Source organism: Branchiostoma lanceolatum, chromosome 17 (assembly GCF_035083965.1).
Source record: "Branchiostoma lanceolatum isolate klBraLanc5 chromosome 17, klBraLanc5.hap2, whole genome shotgun sequence".
Classification (NCBI taxonomy): Eukaryota; Metazoa; Chordata; class Leptocardii; order Amphioxiformes; family Branchiostomatidae; genus Branchiostoma; species Branchiostoma lanceolatum.
This window is the reverse complement of record NC_089738.1, coordinates 14,516,110-14,542,509: the sequence shown is the minus strand read 5'-3', so window position 1 is coordinate 14,542,509 and position 26,400 is coordinate 14,516,110. Positions and strand designations below refer to the sequence as shown.

Here is a 26,400-nt window from a genome sequence, read left to right as displayed (position 1 = left end):
TGCTTGAACCTTTGGCTTTGTAGCGCATGTTGCCAGTCTTATTGTGAGGACTGCATAAAGTCTGTATTGAAGAACAAGCTTGATCAAAAATTGTCTGATTTAAGAGCAAGATTTCAGAGCCGGAATATAATTTTGTCATGATTTAGTTTCAAGTCAGCAGAACAATATGTATGTTACAGGTACATGTAGCTTGTCTTACAGAATAGTTTCTTGAGGTTTATATCTAACTACATACAGTTTCCAAGCTGATATGCAAAGACTAAGAACATAACTCAATACAATGTATTCTTACCGAGCGGGCAATGATATAACACATATTTGCCTGTCATACTCGGCTTGCTTGGCTAGAATTTTCTAGCTGTTCTTAATATTTTACTTTACAATAATACATGTTACAAATTTTACTGTGTTTGATAATACAAGACGTTAGGAAAATATTCTAGCTGTATCTTACATAGTTACAAGTCATGCAGCATCTTTTAAACATTGATTTATCAAAAATATCAGAACAATTAACATATCATATATCATATCATTGATATTTTTGTGTATCATACCCCAGCTTTAGCTCAAGTTTCTTAACATTTTGAACCAAACAACATATATTAAGCATTCTTAAAGGCAACGTTCACTGTCACAGGTGCTTTCAATCTGTATTAAGTTCTTCAGGTTTCTTTCCTTAACAAATCTTTTTATCGCTTGGTTTCTAGCCATTCTCTTAGTACATTCTCTTAATATACGATCATTTTCAATTAGCTATCAACCTAAAATACAATATCTATAACCTGGTTTTTGCTTTTTTTACCCAATTTCAGAACTTATCACTTTTAATTCTCAAGTCAATGCCGAAGCCTTCCTCGATGACTTCTTTGTAGCAAAGTTGAAGAATGGAAGGATGATAGAACGTTTCTGCTTCACTTCAGCAAAAACTTCTTTGGAAGATATTCCTCTTGGGAGGCTGACGTGTTGAAGGCTTGGCTCAGACACCTCATACTTCTTGGACAAACGTCGATAGTCTGAAAATAGAAAACTTATTAATTTAGGCTATGATGTTTTAGAAAAATGCGAACTGAAACTGTGGAATGTGGTTGGATAAAAGTATGAGGTACAATTGATATTTACATATAGGAAACAAAACTTAACAGCTTTAAAAGGATTTTTATCGCACAATAACAATAACTAGAATAACAATTGAAAATAGCAGCTAGGTATGCCAAAGAATGGCAAATAACCGCTGAGTTTCCTGAGAAGCTGAACAAACTTGACTTTCTGGAGAGTCTAAGCTTAAGACTGAATAAGTTAGCTTGTTTTACAAGAAAACAGATTCCAACGTAAGTTCATTTTTTGACAGTTCCTTGAAGACTCTCTGAACCTTTACATATGTTTCAGAGACTCTATGATTCTTTATGTGTGCTGAGAAAAACAAAACATTCCAAGTTTAGCTTACCTGCTCTGGGTTTGCATGGTTTGTTGCGGAATGACTTGTTCATAGCGTTCTTCCTTACATCAAGGGGAATCTCGAATCCCTTCTTCTTATCCTCCGTTACTTTCTCCCTCTCCTCTTGAAAAGCCTCCTGCCAACGCATCTTTTGCTCGGGAGTCTTCAGACAAAGGATGTATGTCTTCTCCTTGTCCATGTCGTACAATTTAAGAGCATTCTTCACGGAGGTTTGCAACTCCTTGTCTGAAATAGAATTAGGAAACATACTTTCAATGGTCCGTGAATAGTTTCATCAGGTTGGTAAGTCACTGGATAAAAAGACTCTTTTTACACAACCAAGTGATTTATTCAACCGATGTTTTGGTGACCATCTGTCACCGTTGTTTGAGAACGCATCTATAAGTAGCAACACCTGTGCTGCAGTGCAAAGTGAACCAGTCAGAATTGCCCTTGAGGAAGGTGACAGATGGTCACCAAAACTTCGGTTGAATAAATCACTTGGTTGTGTAAAAAGAGTCTTTTTATTCAGTAAATGGGTATTAGTACATGTATTTCAACGCCCAGACATATGCGGGTTTAGCCATGTCAGTCATCACTTCCTGTACAACATTTGAGCAGCGCCAAACCAGATATGCAATTCTGCAAATATTGTAAAAAGATTAGCTTTTACTGTCAATGTTGGTTACATTAGTCTTGTATTAATGCGCATAAATTTGCACTACCTGTAGTTTCACTGTAAGTCTACAGTTACTATGTGTTTTAGTTCTAAAAAAAAGTTTACATACCTTTTCCATCTGGGATGGGTTTAACTTGACATGGGCCAGTCAACATCCTCTCTTTATATGCCACACAGTCCCTCTTTAACAAATCCTGTATGGCAGAATTATGAGACAATCGGAGTTAATTTTTGCTACACCTTGCAAAGGAACAGTCATAAAAAATCAGTGCACACACACATATTTCACATAAATATCAAGTGTTACACTCCTAAAGCACGCTGAAGCAAACATGTAAATTTCAAAGCAAAATGGATCAACATTCTGTAAATTCACTTTTAGTTCAAAGGCACTTAATTTTGCAGCATGTTTTGTTATGTTCATGTTGGGCACACAGAATGCATTACAGAAGAAATGTTTGCTGTGTGATGATTTTATAGTGGAGAGATTAATGCAAAAATGCCAGAAATGCTTAAGATTCACAGCACTTAAAGTGAAAACGTGAAAGTGATATCGATCCAGTTACGCTCACTGAAGAGCTATTCTTCCACTGGTCATGACAGAGAAAACAGACGCTATGTACAAATTTTGAAAACACAAGATTAGCCCACCTTTTTGCAGAAGACCATCTGGTGGTCGAAGAGGAACAGTGTCCTGTCCTGTACTTTGCCCCTGGCCGTAGTGATGACCCGTACATCCCCGTTATAAATCAGCTGAGAGCTCCTATCCAGAACATCGTCACCCTGCCACAACACAAGACATTTAGTTAAATACATCCGATGCAAGATGTAGAAAGATTTGTTACTCCTTTGGTGCCACTGTTTTGTAACTAAAAGGTGGCAAGGTGGTCTTGTGGTTAGGGTTGTTGACTAAGTCTTGGAATAAAAAGGTTTTGTGTTCAAATCCCTAGCAGGCCCCAATGCTGTGCCCTTGGAAAGGGCACTTTACACCTTTTTCACTTCATTTTCACAACTGACTCTGGTGAAAATAAGTACTTAGCTCTGGCTAGGAACATCCTCTCGGATGGGACATAAAGCCAAAAGCCCTGTGTTTTGGGAAAGTCACACCCCAAGCATGTTAAAGATCCTACCACACTTATCAAAAAGAGTAGGGATCCTTTCTGGTGTGAGAGGATAACACCTTACACCAGTATTAGTCTTACACAGCTTGTACTAATACTGTCCAAAACTGTCTCAAAGTCACTGATAACATCTTAGAGATTTGCACTTGATGAGTGAGGAGTTCTGGGGCTCCCCCATACATGTGAAAGCACGTCCAACCCCAACATGATGGGGAATGAAAGACGTAAAATTGGAGAGAGAGAGAGAGAGAGAGAGAGATTACACTTCTTAAGTCCAATGGAAACTCATCTAAAGTCCAGTCATGAAGAAAGTGACAAATTAGGTCATATCTTACCTCCCATCCTTCAACATCCTGTTGCCATGCTGCAATCTTGTCGATGTTTTCCAACCGTCGCTTCCTCTCGTTAATGAGGTTGGCAACATCCTTCATGGCCTCCAGTGCCGCCTTTACATCTTCGTAATCCCTGGAAAACAAAATTATAAAGTTTGCTTGTGAAGTCAGTGGGATCAAGATAACGTGGAAAATTGACTATTTCTTTGTTGCCTTTAAATCTTCTCGCTTCCCAAAATTAGCTATAATCATCAAATTTGCAAAGTAACTCCCCAGCAGAACAAGAATAAAGTGAAAAGTTTGCATATGGAGAGATCTGTTATGTTATGAAAGGTATGCGTAAATAAATGCTTTTCCTAGTTTTTAGATCCTTTCTGAAACATATTGTGACAGCACATTTTGTTTTTCTGGTGAGGAGGACCACTGGAGCAACGTTAACTATGTCTAACATTCAGTCCTGGGTTTGAATCCCTTACTTATGGCCATAGGCAGGCCCAATGTTGTGCCCTTAGGGAAAGGCACTTACATTTACACCTATTTCTCTTATTTCTTTCATTTTTACATACCTCTTTTCGGATGACACGTGTTTGAGGGCAGTCAGACTTTCTGTACTTTCTGGTGTTTTATGCTTTAAAGCGGTTTACTGCATTAGCGATACAAATAAACTAGTCCAACCTCCTACATGAGAGAATCCTGAAGTGAAGTGGCCTTACCTGTGCTCAGGCTTGGTGTACTTGAGCAGCTCAGCCAGCTGTAAGGGGTATTTACAGATCTTCTGCACGGGGGTGAGGAGGAAGCCGTCCAAGGCCAGATCAATCATGTTCTGAAGCAGTCGGCAAGCCTGAAGACAACAAACGGTTCGTTAATCACTTGTGTAGCTGGGCTAGAATTTGTTTAACATATTGAGCAAAATCAACATACATTTTCTAATGCAGAGGTGGTCATGAGTAGTTGCATTTACTAGGCTTGACTGCATACTGTAAAAAGGGAAATGTTTGCAGCGGTTTTATTTCGATTTTCAAATTCTTCACCACGAACCGGAAATTCAACGGTTTAAACCACCCTGAACATTTTGTGAACACTCCAATTCTACCTACCGGGGCGTAGCGCAAAATTAAATCCCTACAGTATTACAATATGTATTTTATGACATAAGCCTAACAAGGCTTGATCATTAAATGTGTATCATGAGGTATTCGCCATTCAATGGGGATACAAACTTTAAAGAGATCTCTCAGGAGATGCTCACCTCGAAGAAATGTCTGTACTTCTTGCTCTTCATGATTTGGTTCAGCTCAGTGACAGCATTGGGATGGTTGTTACAGTACTCTGAGTAGATCTCAAATCCTTCTCTCTGAAAAACAACAACAACAAAAGTAGTTAGAAATAAAACAAGGGAAACATCACACAGAAAATCTGGATTTCTACTGCTAGATGATTGCTGATTGTACTGGCAGACATCCTCCTTGCAATCTCTGTTGACAGAGACTCTAGCACCATATTATAAACTCTACCCTGACACATACATTTGTTACTCCACCTAAAGATTAACAAAAAGATTACAAAGAGGATCAAGAACACTCACATGTTGCAGAAAACATTTGCCGACTTCACTCAGATGAGGAAGGTCTTGCCTACTGCTGTGCTCCAGGGTTTGCAGGAAGCTGGTTTGGAACTGGTAAATCTCCTCGATGTTACCAAACACCATCTTGATGGTTTCGCATGAGAACATCTCTGGCCTCTTTCTGCACTGCTTTACATAACCCTGCAAAAATAAGGGTGAAATCTTATGGTACAGTACCAGAATACTTTTCTCCTATGTGTCATCTTTTTAGTAGCATTTGCAGCCTTTACATAACATAGAAAATACTGTAAATGCAAAAATGTTTGTGGGGATTTAATTTCGCGTTAGGGAGAAAATGGAGTGTTTGCGGTGGTTTTGAGTTCACATTGGTATAGAATACTGCAAAAGCCACAAACATAAAACCACCGTGAACATTTCAGCTTTTACAGTATAATGGTTGCCTCAATGTACAGTGAATGGTACAATTAAGCCATCTTCATTGTGGCATTTATAAGGGGGTGTTGGCATGTAATACTACAGTACCTGAAAATACTGCTAGGGGGCCCAAATCGACATGTTTCTTTGAGACCTTCATAACTACCCACATGCCAAATTCATACAAATCCATGGAAAGAATCTTGAATTATAGTTGCAAACACACATACAAAACCAAAAGCAGTACCTCCGTTGAAGGTAAACCTCCTTCCCGGATGTAACAAACAAATATCTACCTCAATGATGTCTCTCAAGTGGCCGATGTAGTCCCTCTCCGTACTGAGGATCTCGTTGACCACGTTGCTTCTCATCTGGTCCTTGTTCTGACTGAAGCTCACGCTGTACCTGCGCAGATTAACACTGGTCCCCTGCCTCATCTTGGCAACATAGTCTTCCACTGTGTCCTCCTGGTTAACTCTCAACTAGAAACAAGTCAAATACACATTATGAAATTAAAACAGGTTAGAATAGAAATTATTCTGATTTATGGTACAGTATATTTTTATACAGCATCAGGGCATCAAATGTAAAAGAACCCAACACACTTCAACGCCCTGCACACAGTTGACAAGTATCGGACGTATTTGTTGATCGTCTGAAGGTCGCTGAATCAAAAAGTCTTCACAGCGTATTTTTCACCTGAAAATCTTCCTCATCAAATTTGATGCAGCTGAGGGACCTGTGAACATTTGCCGATCTCTAAATACCTGGGTATGGTTAATGATATGCAAGCATAACAATATCATTTAAATTTCTGGCCAGTGAAAATATGATTCAGGCTAATAGATTTTCTACTATCTACTCGCCTTATAGAGGCAATGATTTTTAAAAACTCATCCAACCCTGAGGGGATGGGGGTCTATAAAATGAACGATAGATAAATACCCTGACGAACGCAGCGGGAAACCATCCTTCCCTGTCCTCGATACAGCCCCACCACCAGTCCTTGTCGTTCAGATCCGTCACTTCTATCACCTCCCCGGCTCTGAAGGCCAGCTCGTCGGGGTCCATCGTCACATGGTCCCACAGGGCCTCTGCGTACGTCACCTCATCCTCGTCTTCAAACATCTGTAAAAGAAAAATACGCCATTGCAGTTCCAGTGACACATACCAAGGGGCCCAAAATCGACCTTGACCTTTCTCCTCCCAACACCTACCCACATACTAAATATCATTACAATCCATCTACATGTTCTACAGTTATGCTGACTTTAAGCATCGGGTGACACAAACATACACACAAACACGCAAACGCACGCAAAACAGTATCTCCATGAAAAAGCCTTTTTCATGGAGATATTTTCATGGAGATAATCAACGTTTAAAGAAAGATTTTAACAACTTGAAGCTGGCAGCGGTATGGACCTACACCAACTACATGCAGCGCAAATAGACGACAGAGAGTTTTGGAGAAAACTAGTCAGGGGAAGATTCTGAGCAAACTTGATGGAGTGAGTAAGCAAGTGTAAAGGTGGTCTTGCAATTGGATTGTTGACTTAGATTAGAACTTAAGGTTCTGGGTTCGAATCACTAGCAGGCCACAAAGGTTGTGTCTGTTTGGAGCTTCCATGTTTAAAGAGCGCCACATACAGAGCATCATAAAGAACCCACCACTCTTATCGAAAAGAATAGGGGATCATCAAGGAGGTGTGTGACATGGTGAAATCAAGCCAATCAGTTTGGTCCTTTAGAGTACAAAAACTAAGTGTGATATGCCAGAAGGTGGTTTCCTGGATACTATGACGCAAAACAAAGAAACAAACAAACCCCACACATTTAAGTGGAGAAGATTTTGGGGACAGGACATCACAGGCTCATGGCTGCTCTACTGTATTTCAACAACCAATGACCAAAGATTTTGCAGGTGAAAGGTATAAACTGTCTAAAAATTCTGTTAGTTTTCAAGTTTGTAAAAGATACAAACTTTATTCTGTGTTGAAAAGTCATCATTTTTGTAAAATAACACTTACATAATGCAAAGAAGGAAAAACAAAATTTACATATACTAGAACATTCCTCTTATTCAACAGATTGTGCAATGTATGTTATACAAACATACATACATATTAGATGTCAAAAAACACCACCATTGAATTTGTCCCTCCTTCAAAGTATCTAATCATTTATCGAACAAAACAACCACAACAAAAGTAAAACATTGATGTTTTTGATGTCATCACAGAAAAAAATATAATAAGGATTCGGCTCGAAACGATATATTCACTATATGATGTCTGAATCTGATTACAAGGGAGAGGATATTAAATTGACCTAATTGTATCAGATTCTATGGCAACGAAATAGAACATCTGAAAAATCCCACATCAATCAAACCTAAAATTTCATTTTCTAGAAAGTACAGTAACAGTATTATGAGGTTACTTTTACAGTAGCAAATTGGAAAATGTACTTCAAAAGTTTAAGAGATTGGCATCAACATCATACAGGATTTCTGAAGTCTTGCTGTACTGTGAGTTCATTCATTTTCACGATGTTTTAAGTTTGCAGTGAAAACAGTTTGCAGTTACTGTAGTGATACATTGGAAATGCATATTTGCTGTGTCTTGAATTAACAGTGGAGATGAATAAAACCACAGTGACCATTCCAAGACTTGCTCAAGACTACATTTACGTAAGCAGACCTACAAAAATATCTAGGTGCACCAGTGCACCCACAGTCAAAAATAAGGTACACAGCTTTTGGGTGCACAAAATGCACATGACCCAGTATTTTGAGCCCTGGTATCCAATACAAGCAACTTAGTAATATTGTGTCTTTAGATGCCACCAGAACCATTTTGACACAATGTTTTTAACCTGAATCAAAGCTGAACTGCAAATTGCTAACACACTTTGTAAATTGTAATGGTCAAGGAGAGACAAAGACTGGAGCTGGTCTGTCGAAAATTTGGGTGAGCCCAATTTTTGCGTTGGCAATTACAGTTCAACTTTGAATTCAGAATGAGTTCTACAAACACGAATGACCTTTCAACTGAATATATTTTTACCTCATCAATGTCCTGACCAGGTGGGATCCCGGTGAAACTCGACCGACGGTTGACGGCTGGCGAGGACGGCACGCTTGTCGCTTCATTCTCACCCTCCGAGTCAGACGACGGGGAACTCAGCTCGACCGAGACTGTTGAGGATCGTGGCGTGCCTGTCCCTTTGTCAGCTGACAGCGAAACGGAATGAAAGATGTTGGTCAAAGGAAGCTTTATTCCAAAGACATTCTAAACAAGAAATTGAAGATCTCAGTAGCCTGGAGTCCAGCCTTCTTAGCTCTAGTCTGCTCCCCAAGCTCCGCTCCCCATACAAACCCATCAAATATCTTGAGAACGTACAATGTAGGTGCAAACACACAAATACAATAAAAAACAGTTCCCCCATCAAAGGTGAATCTCCTAAAAGTTACATTCTAGTATTACACAAATCCCTAGCAAAAAGCTTTTAAGGCAGATTTCAAAAGCCTTGGCAACCTTATGTAGGAGACTGTGAGTAAATACCGGTGCAATGGCCTAATTGGTAGAGTGTTCGCCTTGCATACGGTAGGTCGTGAGTTCGAACCCCGGCCGGGTCATACCAAAGACTCTAAAAATGGTACATATTACTTTCTCTGCTTAGCACTCAGCATTTGGGAAGGAGTATGTAAGTTAAACACACACACCACTACCAGCGGACCAGCCCCCTGCTGTAGTGACTTGCACTTGTGTGGCCCAAGGGCTTCGAATGGGAGATGGGCGCCCCCCTACGCATCTTCGATGCATGGGACCACTTTAACTTTTAACTTTAAGTGAGTAAATACCTATGGAATGTATTCTTCTCCTCCCGGCCCTATCTAGACTGCAGGGCGTGCTACGGGAGCGTTTGAGTGCCGGAGTCCCCATTGGAGGGCTGTATGCACTGACTGTCCTCATGTAAACTCTTGGCGTGGTCGACTCTTCTTTTATAGCTAGGCTCACTCCAGACATTTTCTGCAAACAAAATAAAAGTTGAAAAAAAGAGTTCCTTATTATAATTAATGTCTTCTAGTATTCAATAATAGCATTCTTAGCGATCAGCTAAAACACAAGAGCTATCTACCATGATTCAAAAACGACCATAGCATGTCCAGAACATTGTGATATCAAAGCAGAAGATTCTACTGCAGCAGTACCTTAGAAAGACACTAGGTGGCCCATAATCTAATCATTTCTTCATTTTCTAAATTTTCCCAGCACCTAGTACATAATTTTTGTATACCAAATATCATTAGGATCTATCTGCAACTTCTGAAGTTATGCTTTTCACGAACACACGCAAAACACACAAGCAGACACACAGTTCCAAAAACATATGCATCTTCTTGGCAAAGGTGAAACTTTCTACATTGTAGTAAAAACTAGATGCCTAAGATTTTACAATGAGGAACCTTATATAATTAGTGTAAGGCACAATGAACATCAGACAAGTTGGTACTAACGTGTGCATTGCCTGGATGTTTGGGTGACCCAAGCATGTTGTGCACAGTATTCTGAAAGGTAGGAAGACAGAGATATACTTTTGATTTATGTTATATCATAAAATGATAGAAAATATCAAATTATATATTTTACTTCTCGAGTGATGATACATATAACATGCAATAATGAAACCAACAATCTTAAAACCACCGTAAACACTCCATTTTCGCCTCAGCACAAAATAAAAACCATGCAAACTTAAATGCATTTACAATTTACAGTACTAGAAATTACAAAATTGCTAAGAATCAATAACTTAATTCAAATAAATGTACATTTGGGTGCCAGCACTGCAGCATAGACTTTGCTAGAACAACATTTTCCTAGCCATTGATTACATTTAGCCGTCTAACGTTGTGCCTATGTTTGCAGAGCGCACATAACAACAGTACAAAGGTTGAACAGCTCAGAGTGAAACATAGACCAAGATCCGTGTATCCCCTGGTTACAAACCACAATGTTCATGAATTGTACTGTGGCAGCCTCAGTCATAATCTTTAAAAAAAAGATTCCCAAGTTTTCATCTTGTCCAAAATCAAGCCAAATATCTTAAATCTTTTCGCAGTGACCTCTTCACTGCAAATTCATGACACAGCAAACAAGTTTCCAATGTCTACTGCACTACTGAATTGGTTCAGCCACGAACTTTCTTTGCCCTTCTACTGCTAATCTAAGTCACGGCAAAAATGAATGAATCTACACACGTACAGCATCATGATTATCATAATGACTGTGCAGGTTTCTGAACCATGACATGTCAATAATTGTGTGTAGGTCTTCAGTTCAAAACTGAGCATGCAAACCCCAAATGCACCTTTTTAAAAGTACATCTACAAGACTTGACTTTATTTTGGATCCACAATTAGCTTAGAATATGAATGCAGCTATTCTTCCTGTGGTCCTTAAATTGCACAGCTACAAAAAAATGCTGGTAAGTTAAAGATACATTAAGTACTTACCCTTCTGTTCAGTCTAGGACTGTCTGCCGTAAAGAGGTTGATAGCCTCTCTTAAAGACGTCAGTTTATCCAAACTCTTCCCATCTGTGCCATCCTCATCTGAGTGTCCGTTCTCCTCAATGCTTTCCTGGTGGGGGGTTCCGTGGATGGTCAAGGGTCGGCGAGATTTTGTGGGAGCTTTTTGAACCCAGGAGCCGAGATCGCTCTTCGGTCTGCGCCGTCGCTGTTTTGTTGCCCGTCTGTATCTGACGACATCTTCACTGGCATGTACGGTTGGAGCATCCTGAGTTTTATAAAGAGAAACAATATTTCATAATTACTAAATGTTAGTAATTAGAGGCCCCTCAATATGTTACAAATTATGTAGCAATGGATGTCCTGAAAGCTCAACTGGGAACAGCCTCACAGGCATATACAGTAACTGGTGGACTGTTATTCCTGGGTTTTACATAAGGAAGTTAGTTCCCATTGCAGCACAACAGAGTAAAAAATAAAATACTTTGAATAGACAACATTTCTATCCCAAAGTATTCCTCAGTTTCTATCCAACCTTAGATCAGATCAGTGTGAAAAAGCTTAAGATAGCCATATATGCATTTACCAATGCTTAACATGGTGTTTCTTTAATACAATTTGATATAAAACTTGCTACAGAATATTAACTTCAGTTGAATGTTATCTTCATTGATCAAGCAAAGGGATGACCTAAATGCCTACCTAAATGATAAGATAACAAGTTAATATTTACCTCTGCTATATAGGAAGAGTATATTACACCATATACTTTGTGAGTTTGTTTATTTGTAAACAGGACCATCCAAAATGTTAAGATTGAAATGGATATTTCTTTTACATGTGAGTGAACAGGGAACAGTCAACATCATAATAGTTACAAGAAGGAAGAATGCATTCTAGAAAACAGCAGTGTCATATCTAGAAAATATGACAACAAATGAACACAATGACAATGTCTATATATAGAGTGTAGAGTGGACTAATTTCTCAAGCTATGTCTATAAAGAACACACCTTTTGCAAGGACTTGTCTTCTGATGACGGAACAGCCAAGTTGAGCTGTGATTGGCTATCCCCGAGGCCGCTATCCTCGCTCCCTGCTGCCGAAATCCTCATCAGCACGTGGTTCTGTTTCGCAGACAGAGCTGTCTTCCTACTCCTACTTCTCGCAAGTTGGGGAGACCCTGTGGACTGAGGCTCTGCGGAGAGCCTGGCTTGTGGCGCTTTAACGTCTGTAGTTTCTGTAATCGTCGCAAACTTTGGACTTATGGGTCTCATTACCAGCGAGTCTTCTTGCGGAATGTCAAGCAATGATGACTTCGGACTCAAACTTTGCAAAGAACTAGATGAAGGTCTGCTGTGAGGCTTAGGGGTGACAGGTCGCGCGGGAGGGGGGCTATTCACAGAGAGGTGACTTGAAGAAGAGCTAGGGGAAGACGACACTGGTTTCTTGTAAGGTTTTGGAGTGACCGGCCTTACAGGTTGGACAGGGGTGACGAGAAAGTTTGTTCTTGGTTGCTCGTCTAAGGAATCGGTGCTCGACCGAGATCTTTCAGGTTGATTCTCGGGATGGGGAGATACTGGGAGACTTCTTAGAGAATGTCTTCCCACCCTACGACTTGACATGGGTGACGAGGGTAGACTCTGAGACTCCGCCTCCAACTTCTGAATCTTATAGGGCCCAGCGACAAGAATGGAGTCTGGTGGCAAGCTATTTGGTTTCTCATTTTGCGTCTCAAGAAAATAGGCTATGTCGTGGATGACTTCCCGATCTTTGTCGATATCAAGACGTCTTAACTCCTCCTTGTCTGCCATCTCAATCCGACCTTCATCGGTTAAGGCTTCCGACATGCTATCTGTACGCGAACGTGACAAGCGGCGGAAAGGGCCGCTGTTGCTACTCTGAGGAACTGCGATGCTGTCAGACTTCTGCAGGACCCTTGGAACCACGCGCGTCCAGTCGTCATCTGCGTCTTCTACTTCTGCCATGTTGGAAGGTAGGTCAGACTTGTCGTGCATGTCACCACAAGGGACAATGTTTATTATGGGAGACACAGGCAAACTTTGACTCCTGGTGAAAGGATTCCGCTGTCTTTTTTCTGGGGAAGTCAAAACTACAGAGGGATTGCCTCCTTCAAGAAAGACGCTCTCGGGTTCGTCTTCTACAGATTCTGTTGTCACCTTTTGATCTTCTGCTACAACTTCTTGCGTCGGGGACAGGTGGATTTCGATGACATATTTCTGCTGTTTGCCGTCCACAACAAACGCAGGGTCTGAAGCTGACTTGGTCAGCGTGGTCGGTCTGGCGTTCGCAAAGTTTGGCACGTCAGAAGTAGAGACCCTTTTTCTCGTGCTGTTGTTCTGTCGGCTGGTCCTGTTGGGTTCTTGTTGTGAGGATGATGTCAACGGAAGTGGTAAAAGGAGCGATGTATCATGGTGACTGGCCCTCGGCTGCCCTTCGGTTGTTAACGCCCCTTTGCTTAATCGTTTGTCTTCGGAGCCAGGCCTGTTTGCGGAGTGCAGCACCCCATTCTTCCTGTCATCCTCGGTAGACGGACGACCATTCAAGCCCGTGGGAGCCTGCAAGGGCGGGAAAAATGGCAAACAATGTTGGAGCACGTATAGGTACAGGTGCTACAGATCGGTCATTGAGCGCCGTGCCAGGTGTTGACGTAGCTTTGGATAATCATTAACAAACAAACAAGTGTTGTTGACAATGGTGACGCTACATGTGCATGATTAGCTATTGTCGAGGAAACCTAGTGAGAGTGTCGAGATGTGCGAAAGTCTTTGATCCGGGGCTGGTACATTTAATCAGGAACTAAAGTAACAAAAGAAAGTAACAGTATTACTTCCTTTTTAAGCTGAACCTTATCAGGGATTAAGGAAATAAATCAGTATGATTTAGCAAACATAAAGCTGTTTCCTGTGCTTGTGAAGCAAGCTACATTGTAGACGTTTACTGAGAAACAGGGCTGTTTCCAGGACCCTTCCCCCCAGTCCTGGGATGGAAATTTGCTCGCTGGGACGGACACAAATTTCACCCAGTCTGTCCAAAAAATCTTCATGACGTGAAATTTGTATTTTTGCAAGCATAAAGTGAAAGATTTAACAGCGAAAATAAACAAAATGGGCTCCCTAACAATGAATGAGATGGAAAAAAAATAACCTGGAGACAGCTTTGCAAGTCTACAGTGGAATTGTAGCTTTCTGAGAAGCAAGGCATTGAGAGAGCGTTGTTTCTATTCCAACATTCTATTTTTGAAAACAAACAATGATAACCCAGTCTGTCAAAAGATAGTAGTTATCGATAATCACATTCAACACAATACTACTTTTCTGAAAAAAAATCTATAATAGCACCAACACTGCACTTTCACCAGGTGTTTATGTGGTAGACTTTACGCTCTCCAGACAGATCTAAGTTGAAATTGGGGTCTGTTTTCTTTACTCTACAGACTACACGGCCTGGTAGTGTCAACTTGTGCTAATAAAGTAGGAGTAATGATTAACTCTGTGGTAGTATAAAGTAGGTTTGGCCACACACAGGTAGCCAGAAGGCCACAGGAAACCATGGGGACCCATGTAATACTTCAACCACCTCAGATAAGGCAAGGACTCCACCCACAAACAACGCAGTAAAAATAGCAAGAACTGAACCACAATCATACATGTATTAGTAGGTAAGACTATGTTGCGATTGGAAAGGAAGAACTAAATCTTTGACTCAAAAAAATGTAAAAAGAATTAAAGGGTTGTGTACAACGAAAAATTAGGAAATAGATGTTCTTTAACTCACTTAAGTTAAGTTCATTCAATTTGATCGACCAAGGAACGCTGCAATCAAGCTTGGATGATAATGAAAATGAAATTTATGACAGGAAACTAAGCAAGACAAATTGACAGTTCTTTAATCAAGAATACTTCAAGGGGGTGGGACAGGAAGCATATAATTTTTTCACGAGTCTTTTCATTTGAGGAAATCCTCATCGAGTTATTAACTTCCGATATAATCAGAAATCCTCAGGATATATAATCATATAATATATATCATATAATTGTAATATATCAGAAAATCGGGAATATGGTGGGCTACAGTGAGAATTATATTCTTCACTGGTTTATGAATATGATCATTGGATAATTTTTGTACGTATCTACAGGATAGGTTAATCAGGGGCAGAAACCAAAAATTAATTCCATGACCTCATACCTTCGCTAAATGATGTTAACCTTTACAACTTAAGTATTATGAATTTTATCATTGATTATCCAAAAATATGCCCTCGTTTGTATAAATCATATCAGGAGTTCAGCTGCAGAACTGCAAAAAGCTGCTTGGAGGCCCATTATCAAACTTGACCTTCGTTTTATCGAACCCTATCCCAAATATGAAACGGATCAAACAACTTCTCAAGTTATGCTGTCCACACACACACACAAACACAGACAAACGACACCAAAAACATTACCTTCTTGGCCAAGGTATCACTACATGACAAACCTGGTTTCTGCAGTTATACGCTAACTTGATCACGTACGTAGAACTGGTAGCTATTTGCAAGCAAGCAGAATTGATGGTGACAGGGCATGAAGCTTATGTTAGTCTAAGGAAGGGTGTTTGGTATCATGGGGGGCAGTCACTCTGGTCATCAATCCCCCTGTCTGTGTTTCGACCTGACGGTCAAGACGTTGTGACTCACCTGACCTATGTTATTCTAAGGACAGGACATTGTACGTACGAGCAATACCCCTGTGACTGTGAGCTCATTGCATCTGTCAGGGGGGTTTTGCTGGTAGATCTAAACCTTTACAAAACTTAATCTAAATACCTGTCTTTCTTCATACAACTGAAAAAGTGTAAGTCTGCAGGAAAGAGAGGGAAAAATGGAGGCTCGGATTAATGATGAACAAACATTGTGGCAGACCAACTACCTCCATCGGCCAGCAAGGAACAGGTTTCAGTATATTGTGGTGCAAAGAAACTGCTATGCTAATGGTTAACAGATAAAATTTGTCTTTTCCTACTGCAATGTCCTGGCTACTTTAACCTTTAGCACTCTGATTGAGTCTGAAGTAGCAGTTTGGCACCCAATTCCCTATTGGTTACAGAGTTACAGGTAACAGGGAGAAGGTCAAAAGAAAGTTTAGAGACAGACATACAGAGCTTAGGTCTGACATTAGTCATCCAAATTATCTTACCAAGCTACTGTCTGCCTCTGAAGCTTGTGTGTTATACATGTACATGTACTGTACCTCCCGTAAATCACTGTGTATTGCTACTTACTTGTATGAGTCTGCTGACCTCTGTGACTATGCTGTCCAGCACCCACCGAACGACCAGCACACTCGACATGCACAGCAACAAGCAAACCCACAAGAAGCGCTGCACCAGTTTCAACATGGCAAAACTGTGGTAATCTATTACACTGCTAATCGTTAGGACAAATCTAATGTGCATACAGGCTCAGTGTGCTGTCCTGCTGACCATATTGTTACAACACATCATTTATGACAGTGCCTTAAAGGTCACATGGCAAACTTCAACACTGTGTTTCTACGACAACACTACTTATACTGGACAGAAAACAAATAAGGAGAATGTTTCTAGTGTTTCTAGTCTATCCTCCTGTTTGTCTACGTTAAAATGTAAATATCACTTCACGAGGCCACATCAATGTGATGACGTAGTTCTCAGATTTGCTTGCTGCATTATTTTTGACAGATAGAATAAAAACAACATAAAAGTATGAACTTGTCTAATCACTGGGAAACAACCTCCACATAGTCGAGTGTCGTTGATTTGTACGGCTAATACCTCAACGCCCTTCATCGTGACATTGTCAAACAGCGGTAAGATTAAGCGGGAAGTGATAAGGTCTCGTTTTACCATTTTTAAATCAAAGTGTCAGACTTAATTGCCGTTACTGCAGACCAGGTCGGTATGTCCCAAGATGGTTTCCGAAGTCTACCGATCTTTCCGATAACATAAAAATGAATAGAGAACTGTTACCTGGGATCTAGTGTTTTAATTCTTTCACTTCATGGTACCGTTTTGGAAGAAGTAGCAATTTTTGCTAAAAAAGTAAACACTTTTCTAAACAAAGTTCTCTCCTATAACAGTGTCATTAATAACAGGCTGCACATTAAAGCTGTTCCTAATGGGCCATTCGACTGTACCACTGTGACAATGAGGCTATTTGAAAATAAACTGCAATATTTCTGAAGTATTAAATGAATAAAAGCTATTTGTCACAACCTCACCTACTGTATATATAATTCTACATTGTAATAAAATCGTACCAATACGATCTAAACCCACATCTCTTCAACAGTTACATTATGTACTGAGTATAACATTGTACATGTACCTGAATGCCTGGCATAACCTGCCCAACACCAAAACTGCAAAGACAGATTTCCATTCTTGACCAAGAGATCCCTAGCACCCAAATGCAAGCTAAGCATACGGTATCTTGACTGAAAGTGTTCAACACTGTAACACTGTTACCGTTATATCAGTAAATCATACGAAAAATACTTGACCCGACATGCGAAAGTTTACAAAGCGCAAATACCTTTGCTTCTGGGCGCATTATCGAGTAACCGTACAGGCAGTGCTCGACGCTGAAGGAACGCATCATCGCAGCACGTGTGTTTTCGCCATCTGTCGGCATCTAGCTGCTCTTACTTGTTTTCAATTTTCGTAATTGACTTAAGTCTAATTCTGGTCCGTTATCCGCTATGTAAACAGTTTAAGGTCTTCAAAAGTAGCCCCCTTATCGCATGGGGATCATGCCACATAATCATGGGAAGGAAAGTCAACTTAAGATTTTCCACAACTCACCCTTGTAGCAGTTTCACAAAACCATCTAATTTTACGTTAATTCTCTACATCATTAGCCTCTAGGGAGGATTGTTTGATATTCTATAGTGACACCAGTATGCGTAATCAGTAAAGATAAAAATCGTAACTTTTAATTTCATACCCCAAAAGATCTTGGCAATGGTTCCCTCCACAAGACCACATCCTATCGAGCAGTGTCCCTGTTAAATCTGTGCAACAATGCTTGACCCTGCCTGCCTTAGGGCTGAAGGAATCTGACTTCAAAACCTAAACATGACTGGGCCCAGACCTTTCTTGTGTTAGCTAGGAGAGATGGTAATCACAGTTGCTAGGGCTGGTGGGAAAGACGCCGTAATGAGCAGCTATACCATTACCGAGAAGAAATCCAATTCCAGACTCCAGCCCAAGAATTCAAATTCAACTAAACTATGTTTACCATATATAGATAAGCCCTTAGTAACGGTGGTGCAATCATTGAGAATAATATAATACAGTAATTATCAGAAGTTCAGAACACTATCTATTAAGCAGACATGCACGATTGGTAATTTCAGCAATATCGTGTTTTTACTATCATGTAATTTCTTTCACCACGATTACATAATCAGGAAAATATATAACCCCTTTGATTGTAATATATGATAATCTCGTGAGACATTTGACTATTACATAACTAGTTAACTACATGTACCTTATCTACACACAATAGTCCTAGACACAGTCTACCATTTTAGCCTGTGTTTTCATAAATCATTGTATTTTGTTGTGCTAGAGCTGATAGATCAATGGTACCTGGTCACTATGAATAGATATCCTAAGCAATCAACCTACATGTAGTACTAATAGTAGTAGACACATTTTCTCTTGGTTTGATGTTCTGAAGCACTAATTTCGTTTAGAAACCAATCTTCGTCACTTTTGATCGTATCTACCTCCTATGCGCTGCATGTAATGAATTTAGAAAAAAAAAATTGAGGTACCTTAACAACCAGTAATATCAGCATCACCGTTGTAAACCAGAGATTATGGTGGGGTGGGTGGGGTATACATGATAGGCCAATGCCCACGATTAAATAATGTGTTGTTTTTACCTTGGGAAATGGTCCTAAGACAGTATTTTTATGATGTCAAAATTATACTATAAGTGTTGACAAGGTGTTTGTCCAGTGATAAACAAACAAAAAAACAACTCAGGACAGAAGCCTGCTAAGGGAGCTAAGGGGGGGGGGGGGGGGGGGGGTAATAATAAGTAGACATTTACTGTTAAATTTGTTTGGAAGAAGACAGCAACAACCTACTGTAACTACAATTTCTTCGATACAGCAACGGTAAACTAAGTGCAGTGGCCTTAAGCCAAACAACCACAACTCAACATGGAGCAAATTCAAGGCTTTACAATGTGGTTTCAGCAAGGTGCAGCCTTGTATACTTAAGAAATAACCGTAGTAAAAGTTACGAGTAAACTTCTTCTATACCAGAGATTTACAGCTTTACAAATAAAAGGCATACCACAACTGTTTGAATACGTGACAGAATAGAGAAGAAAACATTGTAACAGTATCCTTTAACATCATTCTCAGCCTAAGCCCACAAATGCTGATTATTGTAAAAAGAGAAATGTGGTAAAGAACCAATCACTGCCCTGTGTGGAGAAATTCATTAGGACTGAAGTGGTGAAATTGGGTCTTTAAGGGTCCTCAAACTTAATGACAAAAGAGGGGAGTGTGAATAAAGAAACATATACATGTTAAGCACGTTTACTACATGTTTCAACACGCACTGCTAAAATAAGTGCTAAAACCAGATGCGATGATGTTTACTTTTAATTCGGATTTCAGTGCCGTGGGCCTTGAATGACTGAATGGTCATTGCTTCGATTCTCGAGGGGTCACGGGTTAAATTCCTGGGGTTCCTGGCAAGACATTGTGTACTAATGGGAAAGGTACTTAACACGACTTTCCTCACTCCACCCAGGTGTAAAAACGGTTTGTTTGAACGCATTCTAATCTATGAACGTGCGTGATGACAAAGACAGTTTCTGAGCAAAATACCCCCTAAGCAGTTTGTTTGCTTCAAATTTGTCCATTAAAGTCAAGCGTTTGAAGAAGGGCAGTAATTCACACCTGTGAGTTGTAACAGGTGTTTTGAGCTATGTTGATAGCATTGGATTGGAGCTTGTAAAAATCTTCACAACATCTAAGGTGATAGCACAGACTGACAATACACTCCAGTACAGGGGTCACGTTTAATCACAAGACGGTAGCACATATACTATATATATATAGAAATCAGAGGTCATAACTTTTCATCGCAATTCCAAATATTTTCTACTCCACTTTAGTCTAAATTTAGAACAGAGTGAAAATCTGCATGAGTATGTAAATACTTCAACCAGGCAGTCCCAAACTAAAAGGGAGCATATCTGTAATGATTAGTTGCTTAGAAGTTCAAAATAAAAACTTAAGTCACCTGATCATATCAAATAGTGAGTGACTTTTACAAGCATTGCCAGAAGTAATTCTTGCTCCCTCTAGATAGACTGTCTTCAGAACCTGTCCCTCTGTCCCGGGACAGAAATTTTGCTTGTTGAGATGGACAAAAAATTCGCCCAGTTCATCCCAAAAAAAATCTGAACTTGATCACATGAGACTGATGTATGTATTTTCATAAAGACGGATTCAACAACGAAAATCAATAACATGAGCTACCAAACAATGAGCCGGATGGAAAAAAATCAAAGCTGCATTCAGTTCTGCTCTAGACAACACTTGGCAATGAATTTGATGGTTATCAATTTTGCTATTGATCAAGATATCTTGAAACTCCTTTTTATTACAAAATTGCCGACTAATAATACTGTCAGAAGCAAAACGAAATGAGACAAGTAGGCCTTCCCAGAAAAAACGGCAAAAGTAACTTTAAGTCAAAACTTACCAACAGGCACACTGATGGTAGCTAACTTCTGAATGGGAAAGACTCCTGGATGACTCTGCATTAAGTACTAAATGTAGTATACATGCATGACGTACATGTGTGAATACGTACTTAAATGTTTGAATACAGTAAAGTCCATACCCTGTACTATCGTTTCTGCTTGACGCAATGCCGACAGAGGCTTACGCCACTAATGCTGTATCACTGGTAAAAGTACTACCAACGACCAAAAGGATATTGTCCCTCCACCACTCAAAACCTGCAACTAATCCACAACGATAACAAAGTTGATCTGCACTTGGGTATTACAACCACATAATATACTATTATATAGACGTCCTTGGGTATTGTTAGGTTACCTCCTAGAGGTTAGAATATCTTTTCTTTTTTGCAAATTAGCCATATTGATAGTCACCCTAAACTACATTTTGTAAATACCTTGAAAGCCTGTAAGACAAGACTGGAAAACAAGCATTCACCACACTTGACCCTTGCCAAAGGCATTGACTGAGGGTAGCACATCATAGTTTAGGGTTTTCTCAAACTTTCCGAGTCAAAGCCGTGTTTTCTTTTCTAGACATTTAGAGTCTCTTGGATAGTCTTGCCTTACCAAATGACCCTGTCGTACAGTTGAAGTTATTTGAACCAACAAATTTTGTCTCCACATTAAGATACACATTCTTTAGTATTCTCTTAGCCTTTTCGGAATAACAAGTACATGTAGTTGATATTAGTACCTTTCAATATTTCGCAAGAAAAATGTGTCACTGTTATCTGCATAAATATCAGCACTCTTATAAATACCTTTTTGCCATACTGTACTTCAATACTTGATATATGGGGCAAGCAAGCATATGGGTCAAGTAAATGTGCCTAATGTGGCTTCACTTAGGACCCCCACTAGGAGGGGACAAGCCCCATTAAATGCCAATTAGTTAAACAGCTTGTGTTAATCTTCTGTTGTTTTTGTAACCCAATCGGGATCAAAATCTTTTGTGAGGCAGAATAAAAGGATTTGGTCAATTACTTTTAGAAGGGGCGTAAAAATCTAGGACTGAGAATGTGAAAATCCAATCCTCACAGTCACGGTTTGTAACAATTCCATTGAATAAAATTGCACAGTTCATCAAATGTATGGAACCAAACCATCTACTTAGAAATGAGGGTATCACGGTGCAACTGTTTCATCAAAAACAGTATAAAAGTTTTTTCATATCCATTACACCTCCTTGGTTCAACGATCTGAAGTACAGTTATGTTGATGATGGTTAGAAGTGCAGTTATACAATGTACTGCTAGGGGTCGCCTCTTTTGCACCAACCTTTGCCCAGGCTACCAACTAAGGCAATACCCCAGCTCTGTAAAAATGTAAAATAAAACATAGATATCTAAAATATTAGACAGATATGCAGGCGTTCTCTTATTGATTAAACTACTAATTGCCATGCTACGGTATCACTGGTTAAAATGATACTTGTGCTGGGCAGTCAGGATCAGTCTACAGAAAGTTTAATGCAGTTATTCTATTTACCAACCAACAGGCCAACCAAAAAAAATACTCATGAAAATATACCCTCCTTGACAACTTGCGTTGATTGCGCTATTATAAAATCACAGAAGTCACAGGTGACTTTCCACAGCAATGCTGTATTCTCCTTGCAACCGATTTACGCTCCTTTATCTTGGCTGAAGTCATGAACACAACAATGAAACCCACTTCATCACAATCATATCAACATACCAACTCTACAGCAGCCAAGAACGACCACATTCCATCGTACCATCAATCTAAATGACTTGTAGAGAAACAAACCAACTTGCCAAGTTCAAGCAATCAAACATGAGCACTCCCATTGTAAGATATTTGTGTAGACGTTGACAGATATATACTAATTCTCGAAAAATTCTATCCCCGTGAGGTAAAATGGAAAATAACTCAAATCTACATGCAGTGATAGAAATTGATATATATATATAGGCAACACAACAAATCCAGAGCATAATTGAACCATTGATCCATTGTTAACCTCAGCATCTACATTTGCATAGAATTCCTACATGTAAGCCTACTTGACAATTTATAGGTCAAATACAAAATGTAGTTTTTGGGTATATGCTTGGGTTACTGTTGTTCTAATCTATTAAGCAAAACATCAAGCACTTAAAACTCAAAACTATGATGGATTAAAATATAATAAATGCAGAAATTGACTTTTTCAGGGATGAATTATGCACACAACAGAAAAACTTTTTGCACTACCTCAGGTGTTTTGTTTTCAATTGGCCTTCCCAATAGCTAATTAGCTTGACAACCATTTACATGGAAACATTTTAACTACTCCAGCATTCCCATTGCTGTACCAATAGTTATGAACCTAGGCCTACAAAAATTCACACAATTGGGAATCCTTAAAATAGCTCCCGGATCTGAATCTGAGCCCAGATCTGTTCCAAAGTTTAATCACTTATTTTTTCTGGCAATTGCCTACTGCATAAGGCACAAACATAAAGATCTTTAAAAAAAAAACATTCAAAAACTTCTAGATAGGTCTTAGGCCACACCGATTTAGTTTCTTGGTTAACAGATTTTTATTTTCCCCCAAAAAATTTTTCAAAAAACAACAACATGAAAACAGAAGGCTTTTTTGAAAATAAAAATCTGTTAACCAAGAAATTAAATTGGTGTGCCTTAGTATAAAATTTGGTTGTGGACTTTCCTCCCAGTGGCCTTGGGATTGTTTGAATTGTACTTTTAGAGTTATCGTTGCTCAAAATCAAATGTCAAATTGTGGTGCTTCCAAGGACGTCAAAATATATTGCGTTCTGACATCATTTTTTTGAAACAATGGAAATTTTGGAACACAACCATTCTGTGCTGTCTATAAACTAATGTGCAAATTCCTCTTATGTTTTAGGTAAGTGATAACTCAATTAGTATCTCGTAGTCGTAGAGGATTTGATTATTTCAACTTTTCATAAGACATTCCTTGGAGTTTGGGTAATCCCCTAAGCTCAGAAAATTCCCTCAATCAAAAGTAACATTCTTTCTCACCATTCATCAACATAAGTGTCATACAGATCAAAGAAATTCCTTTAAAAGTTTGATCTACCAAGTGACAGTGTGAGCATAAGAATCGATCTAGTCCGGATATAAAACAATTAGCGTTAAATGATTAGAGCTGCCTTAGAATTGACTTGTGTTCAACTACAAATTTAAAGTACTGTTACAGTATCTAATACTAGCACAGAAAAAAAAACCCAAGAGATTATCATACCTACAACTACCACACACCTAGTTAATCTTGGGTTATCAACCCAGAATGGAGGTGTTCAAAAATTTGTTTCTCCCTTGAACTATGGTAGAATGGAAACTCGTAATGTCACCAAGTACAGTGACTGTGTGAGTACGTATCCAAACTCCATAGCTTTCAGCGCTTGCAGCTAAACGTGCAAGAAGTTGTGTGAGACAGGTTGTTCAGTGTAATATAACCACCTGTTGCCATGCTACATGCCTGCGAAGCTGGTATGTTACGCCAAAGGGCGTTTATACCATTACCAGCTCTAAAGATATAGATACAAATGAAAGTTAAGTAGTGTTCAAGACTACATGGCAATCTAGTCATATTGTGGACTCATATTTTGGTTGTTTGAGGTACACAGAAACCATGAGACTGCATTGGAACTTGTCAAACACGCAAACATGAACTTAGAATAACAATGTACAAGCATTAAGAAATTCAGTAAACTACTGGTACTGTGCAGTGACATTTAGGAATGGCCACACTGGCCAAAGTTAGCACCAAAGGTACATGTATCCAGAAAATGTGTTGGAGCAAATAAATACCAATAAATTGTCAACAAAACTACAGTCAAAGAACTTGCAAATCTCTTCCATGGCAGCATTAGTTTTATACATATTTATCCCTTTGTCATGTTTGTGTGGTCATTGGACTATAGGTTTTGGACCATCCCACACCGGGGCATGCCCCTACTTTTTTTGAAAGGTGTGGTGGGTTCTTTTATGTGCGCAGGGTGTGGTCCTTCCCAAACACGGGACCTCCATTTAACGTCCTATCCGAGGGACGTCCCTAACCCTAGATGAGGTACCCATTTACACCTGAGTGAAGTGAGGAAAGTCGTGTTAAGTGCCTTTCCCAAGGGCACAACGTCGGGCGCATGTCCAGACATGTCTGGGGGCAGCCCAGGTTCAAACTTGGGTTTCCTTGTTAACAGTCGAATGTTCTATCCATTACACCACGTGTCATACTTCAATATTAATAATGATATTGATACCAAAAAGTTATGTCGTTATCAGATACATCCCTTACTACTGTAAATTCATTTGTTTTCGTGGGGACTTTGACAGTGGAAGGGGAAAGAAAGCTTTCAGTGTTCTAAGTTCACATGTCTTTACGACTGTAGTACAGCTACTTAAGTAATACACTGGAAATGCATTTCGCAGTGTCATGAATTTGCAGTGAAGAGGTCACTACAAAAATCAATCTCAGTACCATGTACATTTCAAGATTTACAGTATAACCACAAATTACAAAATACACCTTGCAAATCACACTTCAAACTTCTTTTCTCATTATTCAGTTTGTGGCCATGCTCCTCATTTTTTTAAATCTGCATGACTGTACAAATTCATTTCAAGTAGAGACTGGCTGATGAAATCCCCCACCTATCAACAACTTACAAACCTTACCAAGACTTAAACCTGACCAGCCACATTTGACAGACAACGTCTATGAATAACAACATTTAAAACACACTTAAGTCCAAAAGTCTACCCTTAATGCTTTGAAACTAAAAGGTCTTCCAATGAAAATGACCGTTTAGCCAAACAACCTGTCACTTCCTTCATCGATTACTCTTTTCAAACTAAAGAGTTCAAACATTTTGGCTAACATACATACATTTTGGCTAAGTAGTGCATCAAAGGGTAAGGTTATATAAAACTCAAAGTACTGTTGATGTTGTAGTTAATGTTCATTGTTCTAGTTGAGACCTGCTGTCTCGTGATATTTGCCATGTACCCGAAGAGTCTAGTATACAATGCTTCATCAGGTAAGTTAAGTTTGCACAGGTTAGCTTGGGTTGTCACTTTACCTCTCCTCTACGTGCTTCAATGCACGTAAGCAATAATCCGTTCTATATTTATCAGGGGCTGTTCCTATATGCACGTACACAATATCTGTTCTATATCTAAAGGTATTGTGTTCTACAACTTTATGCTGGGATATGTAGCATGCTGATAGTCATACCAAATTCAAAATTGGGATCCAGGAGAACTACAGTATATTATATATTATTACTTTTTGTTTCATAAAAGTAGGCAGAGAGACTCTATACTAGAATTAAGGCATGAATTTTCTAACTGATAATTTGGCAGTTCTATATGAAAGATGACTATCAGATTCAAAGGAAGGGGCCCACCTTCAGCAAATATCAAATATAACTGCAGCTTTGATTGTATTTATACTGAAGGAGTCTGTATTATCACAGGTAAATAG

General features: G+C 39.3%; 1 protein-coding gene across 5 annotated transcripts in view; it reads right to left on the bottom strand.

The window, feature by feature from the left end:
* Nucleotides 1–367: 367 nt before the first annotated feature.
* The window catches only part of LOC136422617 (uncharacterized), a 39,290-nt gene continuing 13,257 nt past the window's right edge, over nt 368–26,400 (bottom strand). For 2 of the 5 annotated variants that reach the window (XM_066410427.1, XM_066410426.1), the window contains exons 2-16: nt 12,118–13,683; nt 11,091–11,372; nt 10,092–10,142; nt 9,435–9,603; nt 8,638–8,804; nt 6,515–6,697; nt 5,866–6,051; nt 5,156–5,335; nt 4,820–4,924; nt 4,284–4,411; nt 3,574–3,703; nt 2,769–2,900; nt 2,227–2,311; nt 1,448–1,684; nt 368–1,016 (exon numbers count right to left, since the gene is read on the bottom strand). In XM_066410427.1, the coding sequence (XP_066266524.1) occupies nt 835–1,016; nt 1,448–1,684; nt 2,227–2,311; nt 2,769–2,900; nt 3,574–3,703; nt 4,284–4,411; nt 4,820–4,924; nt 5,156–5,335; nt 5,866–6,051; nt 6,515–6,697; nt 8,638–8,804; nt 9,435–9,603; nt 10,092–10,142; nt 11,091–11,372; nt 12,118–13,683 (3,783 nt within the window). In that variant the 3' untranslated portion in view covers nt 368–834. Of the gene's footprint in view, nt 1,017–1,447; nt 1,685–2,226; nt 2,312–2,768; nt 2,901–3,573; nt 3,704–4,283; nt 4,412–4,819; nt 4,925–5,155; nt 5,336–5,865; nt 6,052–6,514; nt 6,698–8,637; nt 8,805–9,434; nt 9,604–10,091; nt 10,143–11,090; nt 11,373–12,117; nt 13,684–16,390; nt 16,564–17,474; nt 17,544–17,681; nt 17,797–26,400 lie in introns of those variants that run through there. The other 3 variants (XM_066410429.1, XM_066410431.1, XM_066410428.1) reach the window with 3 other exon arrangements.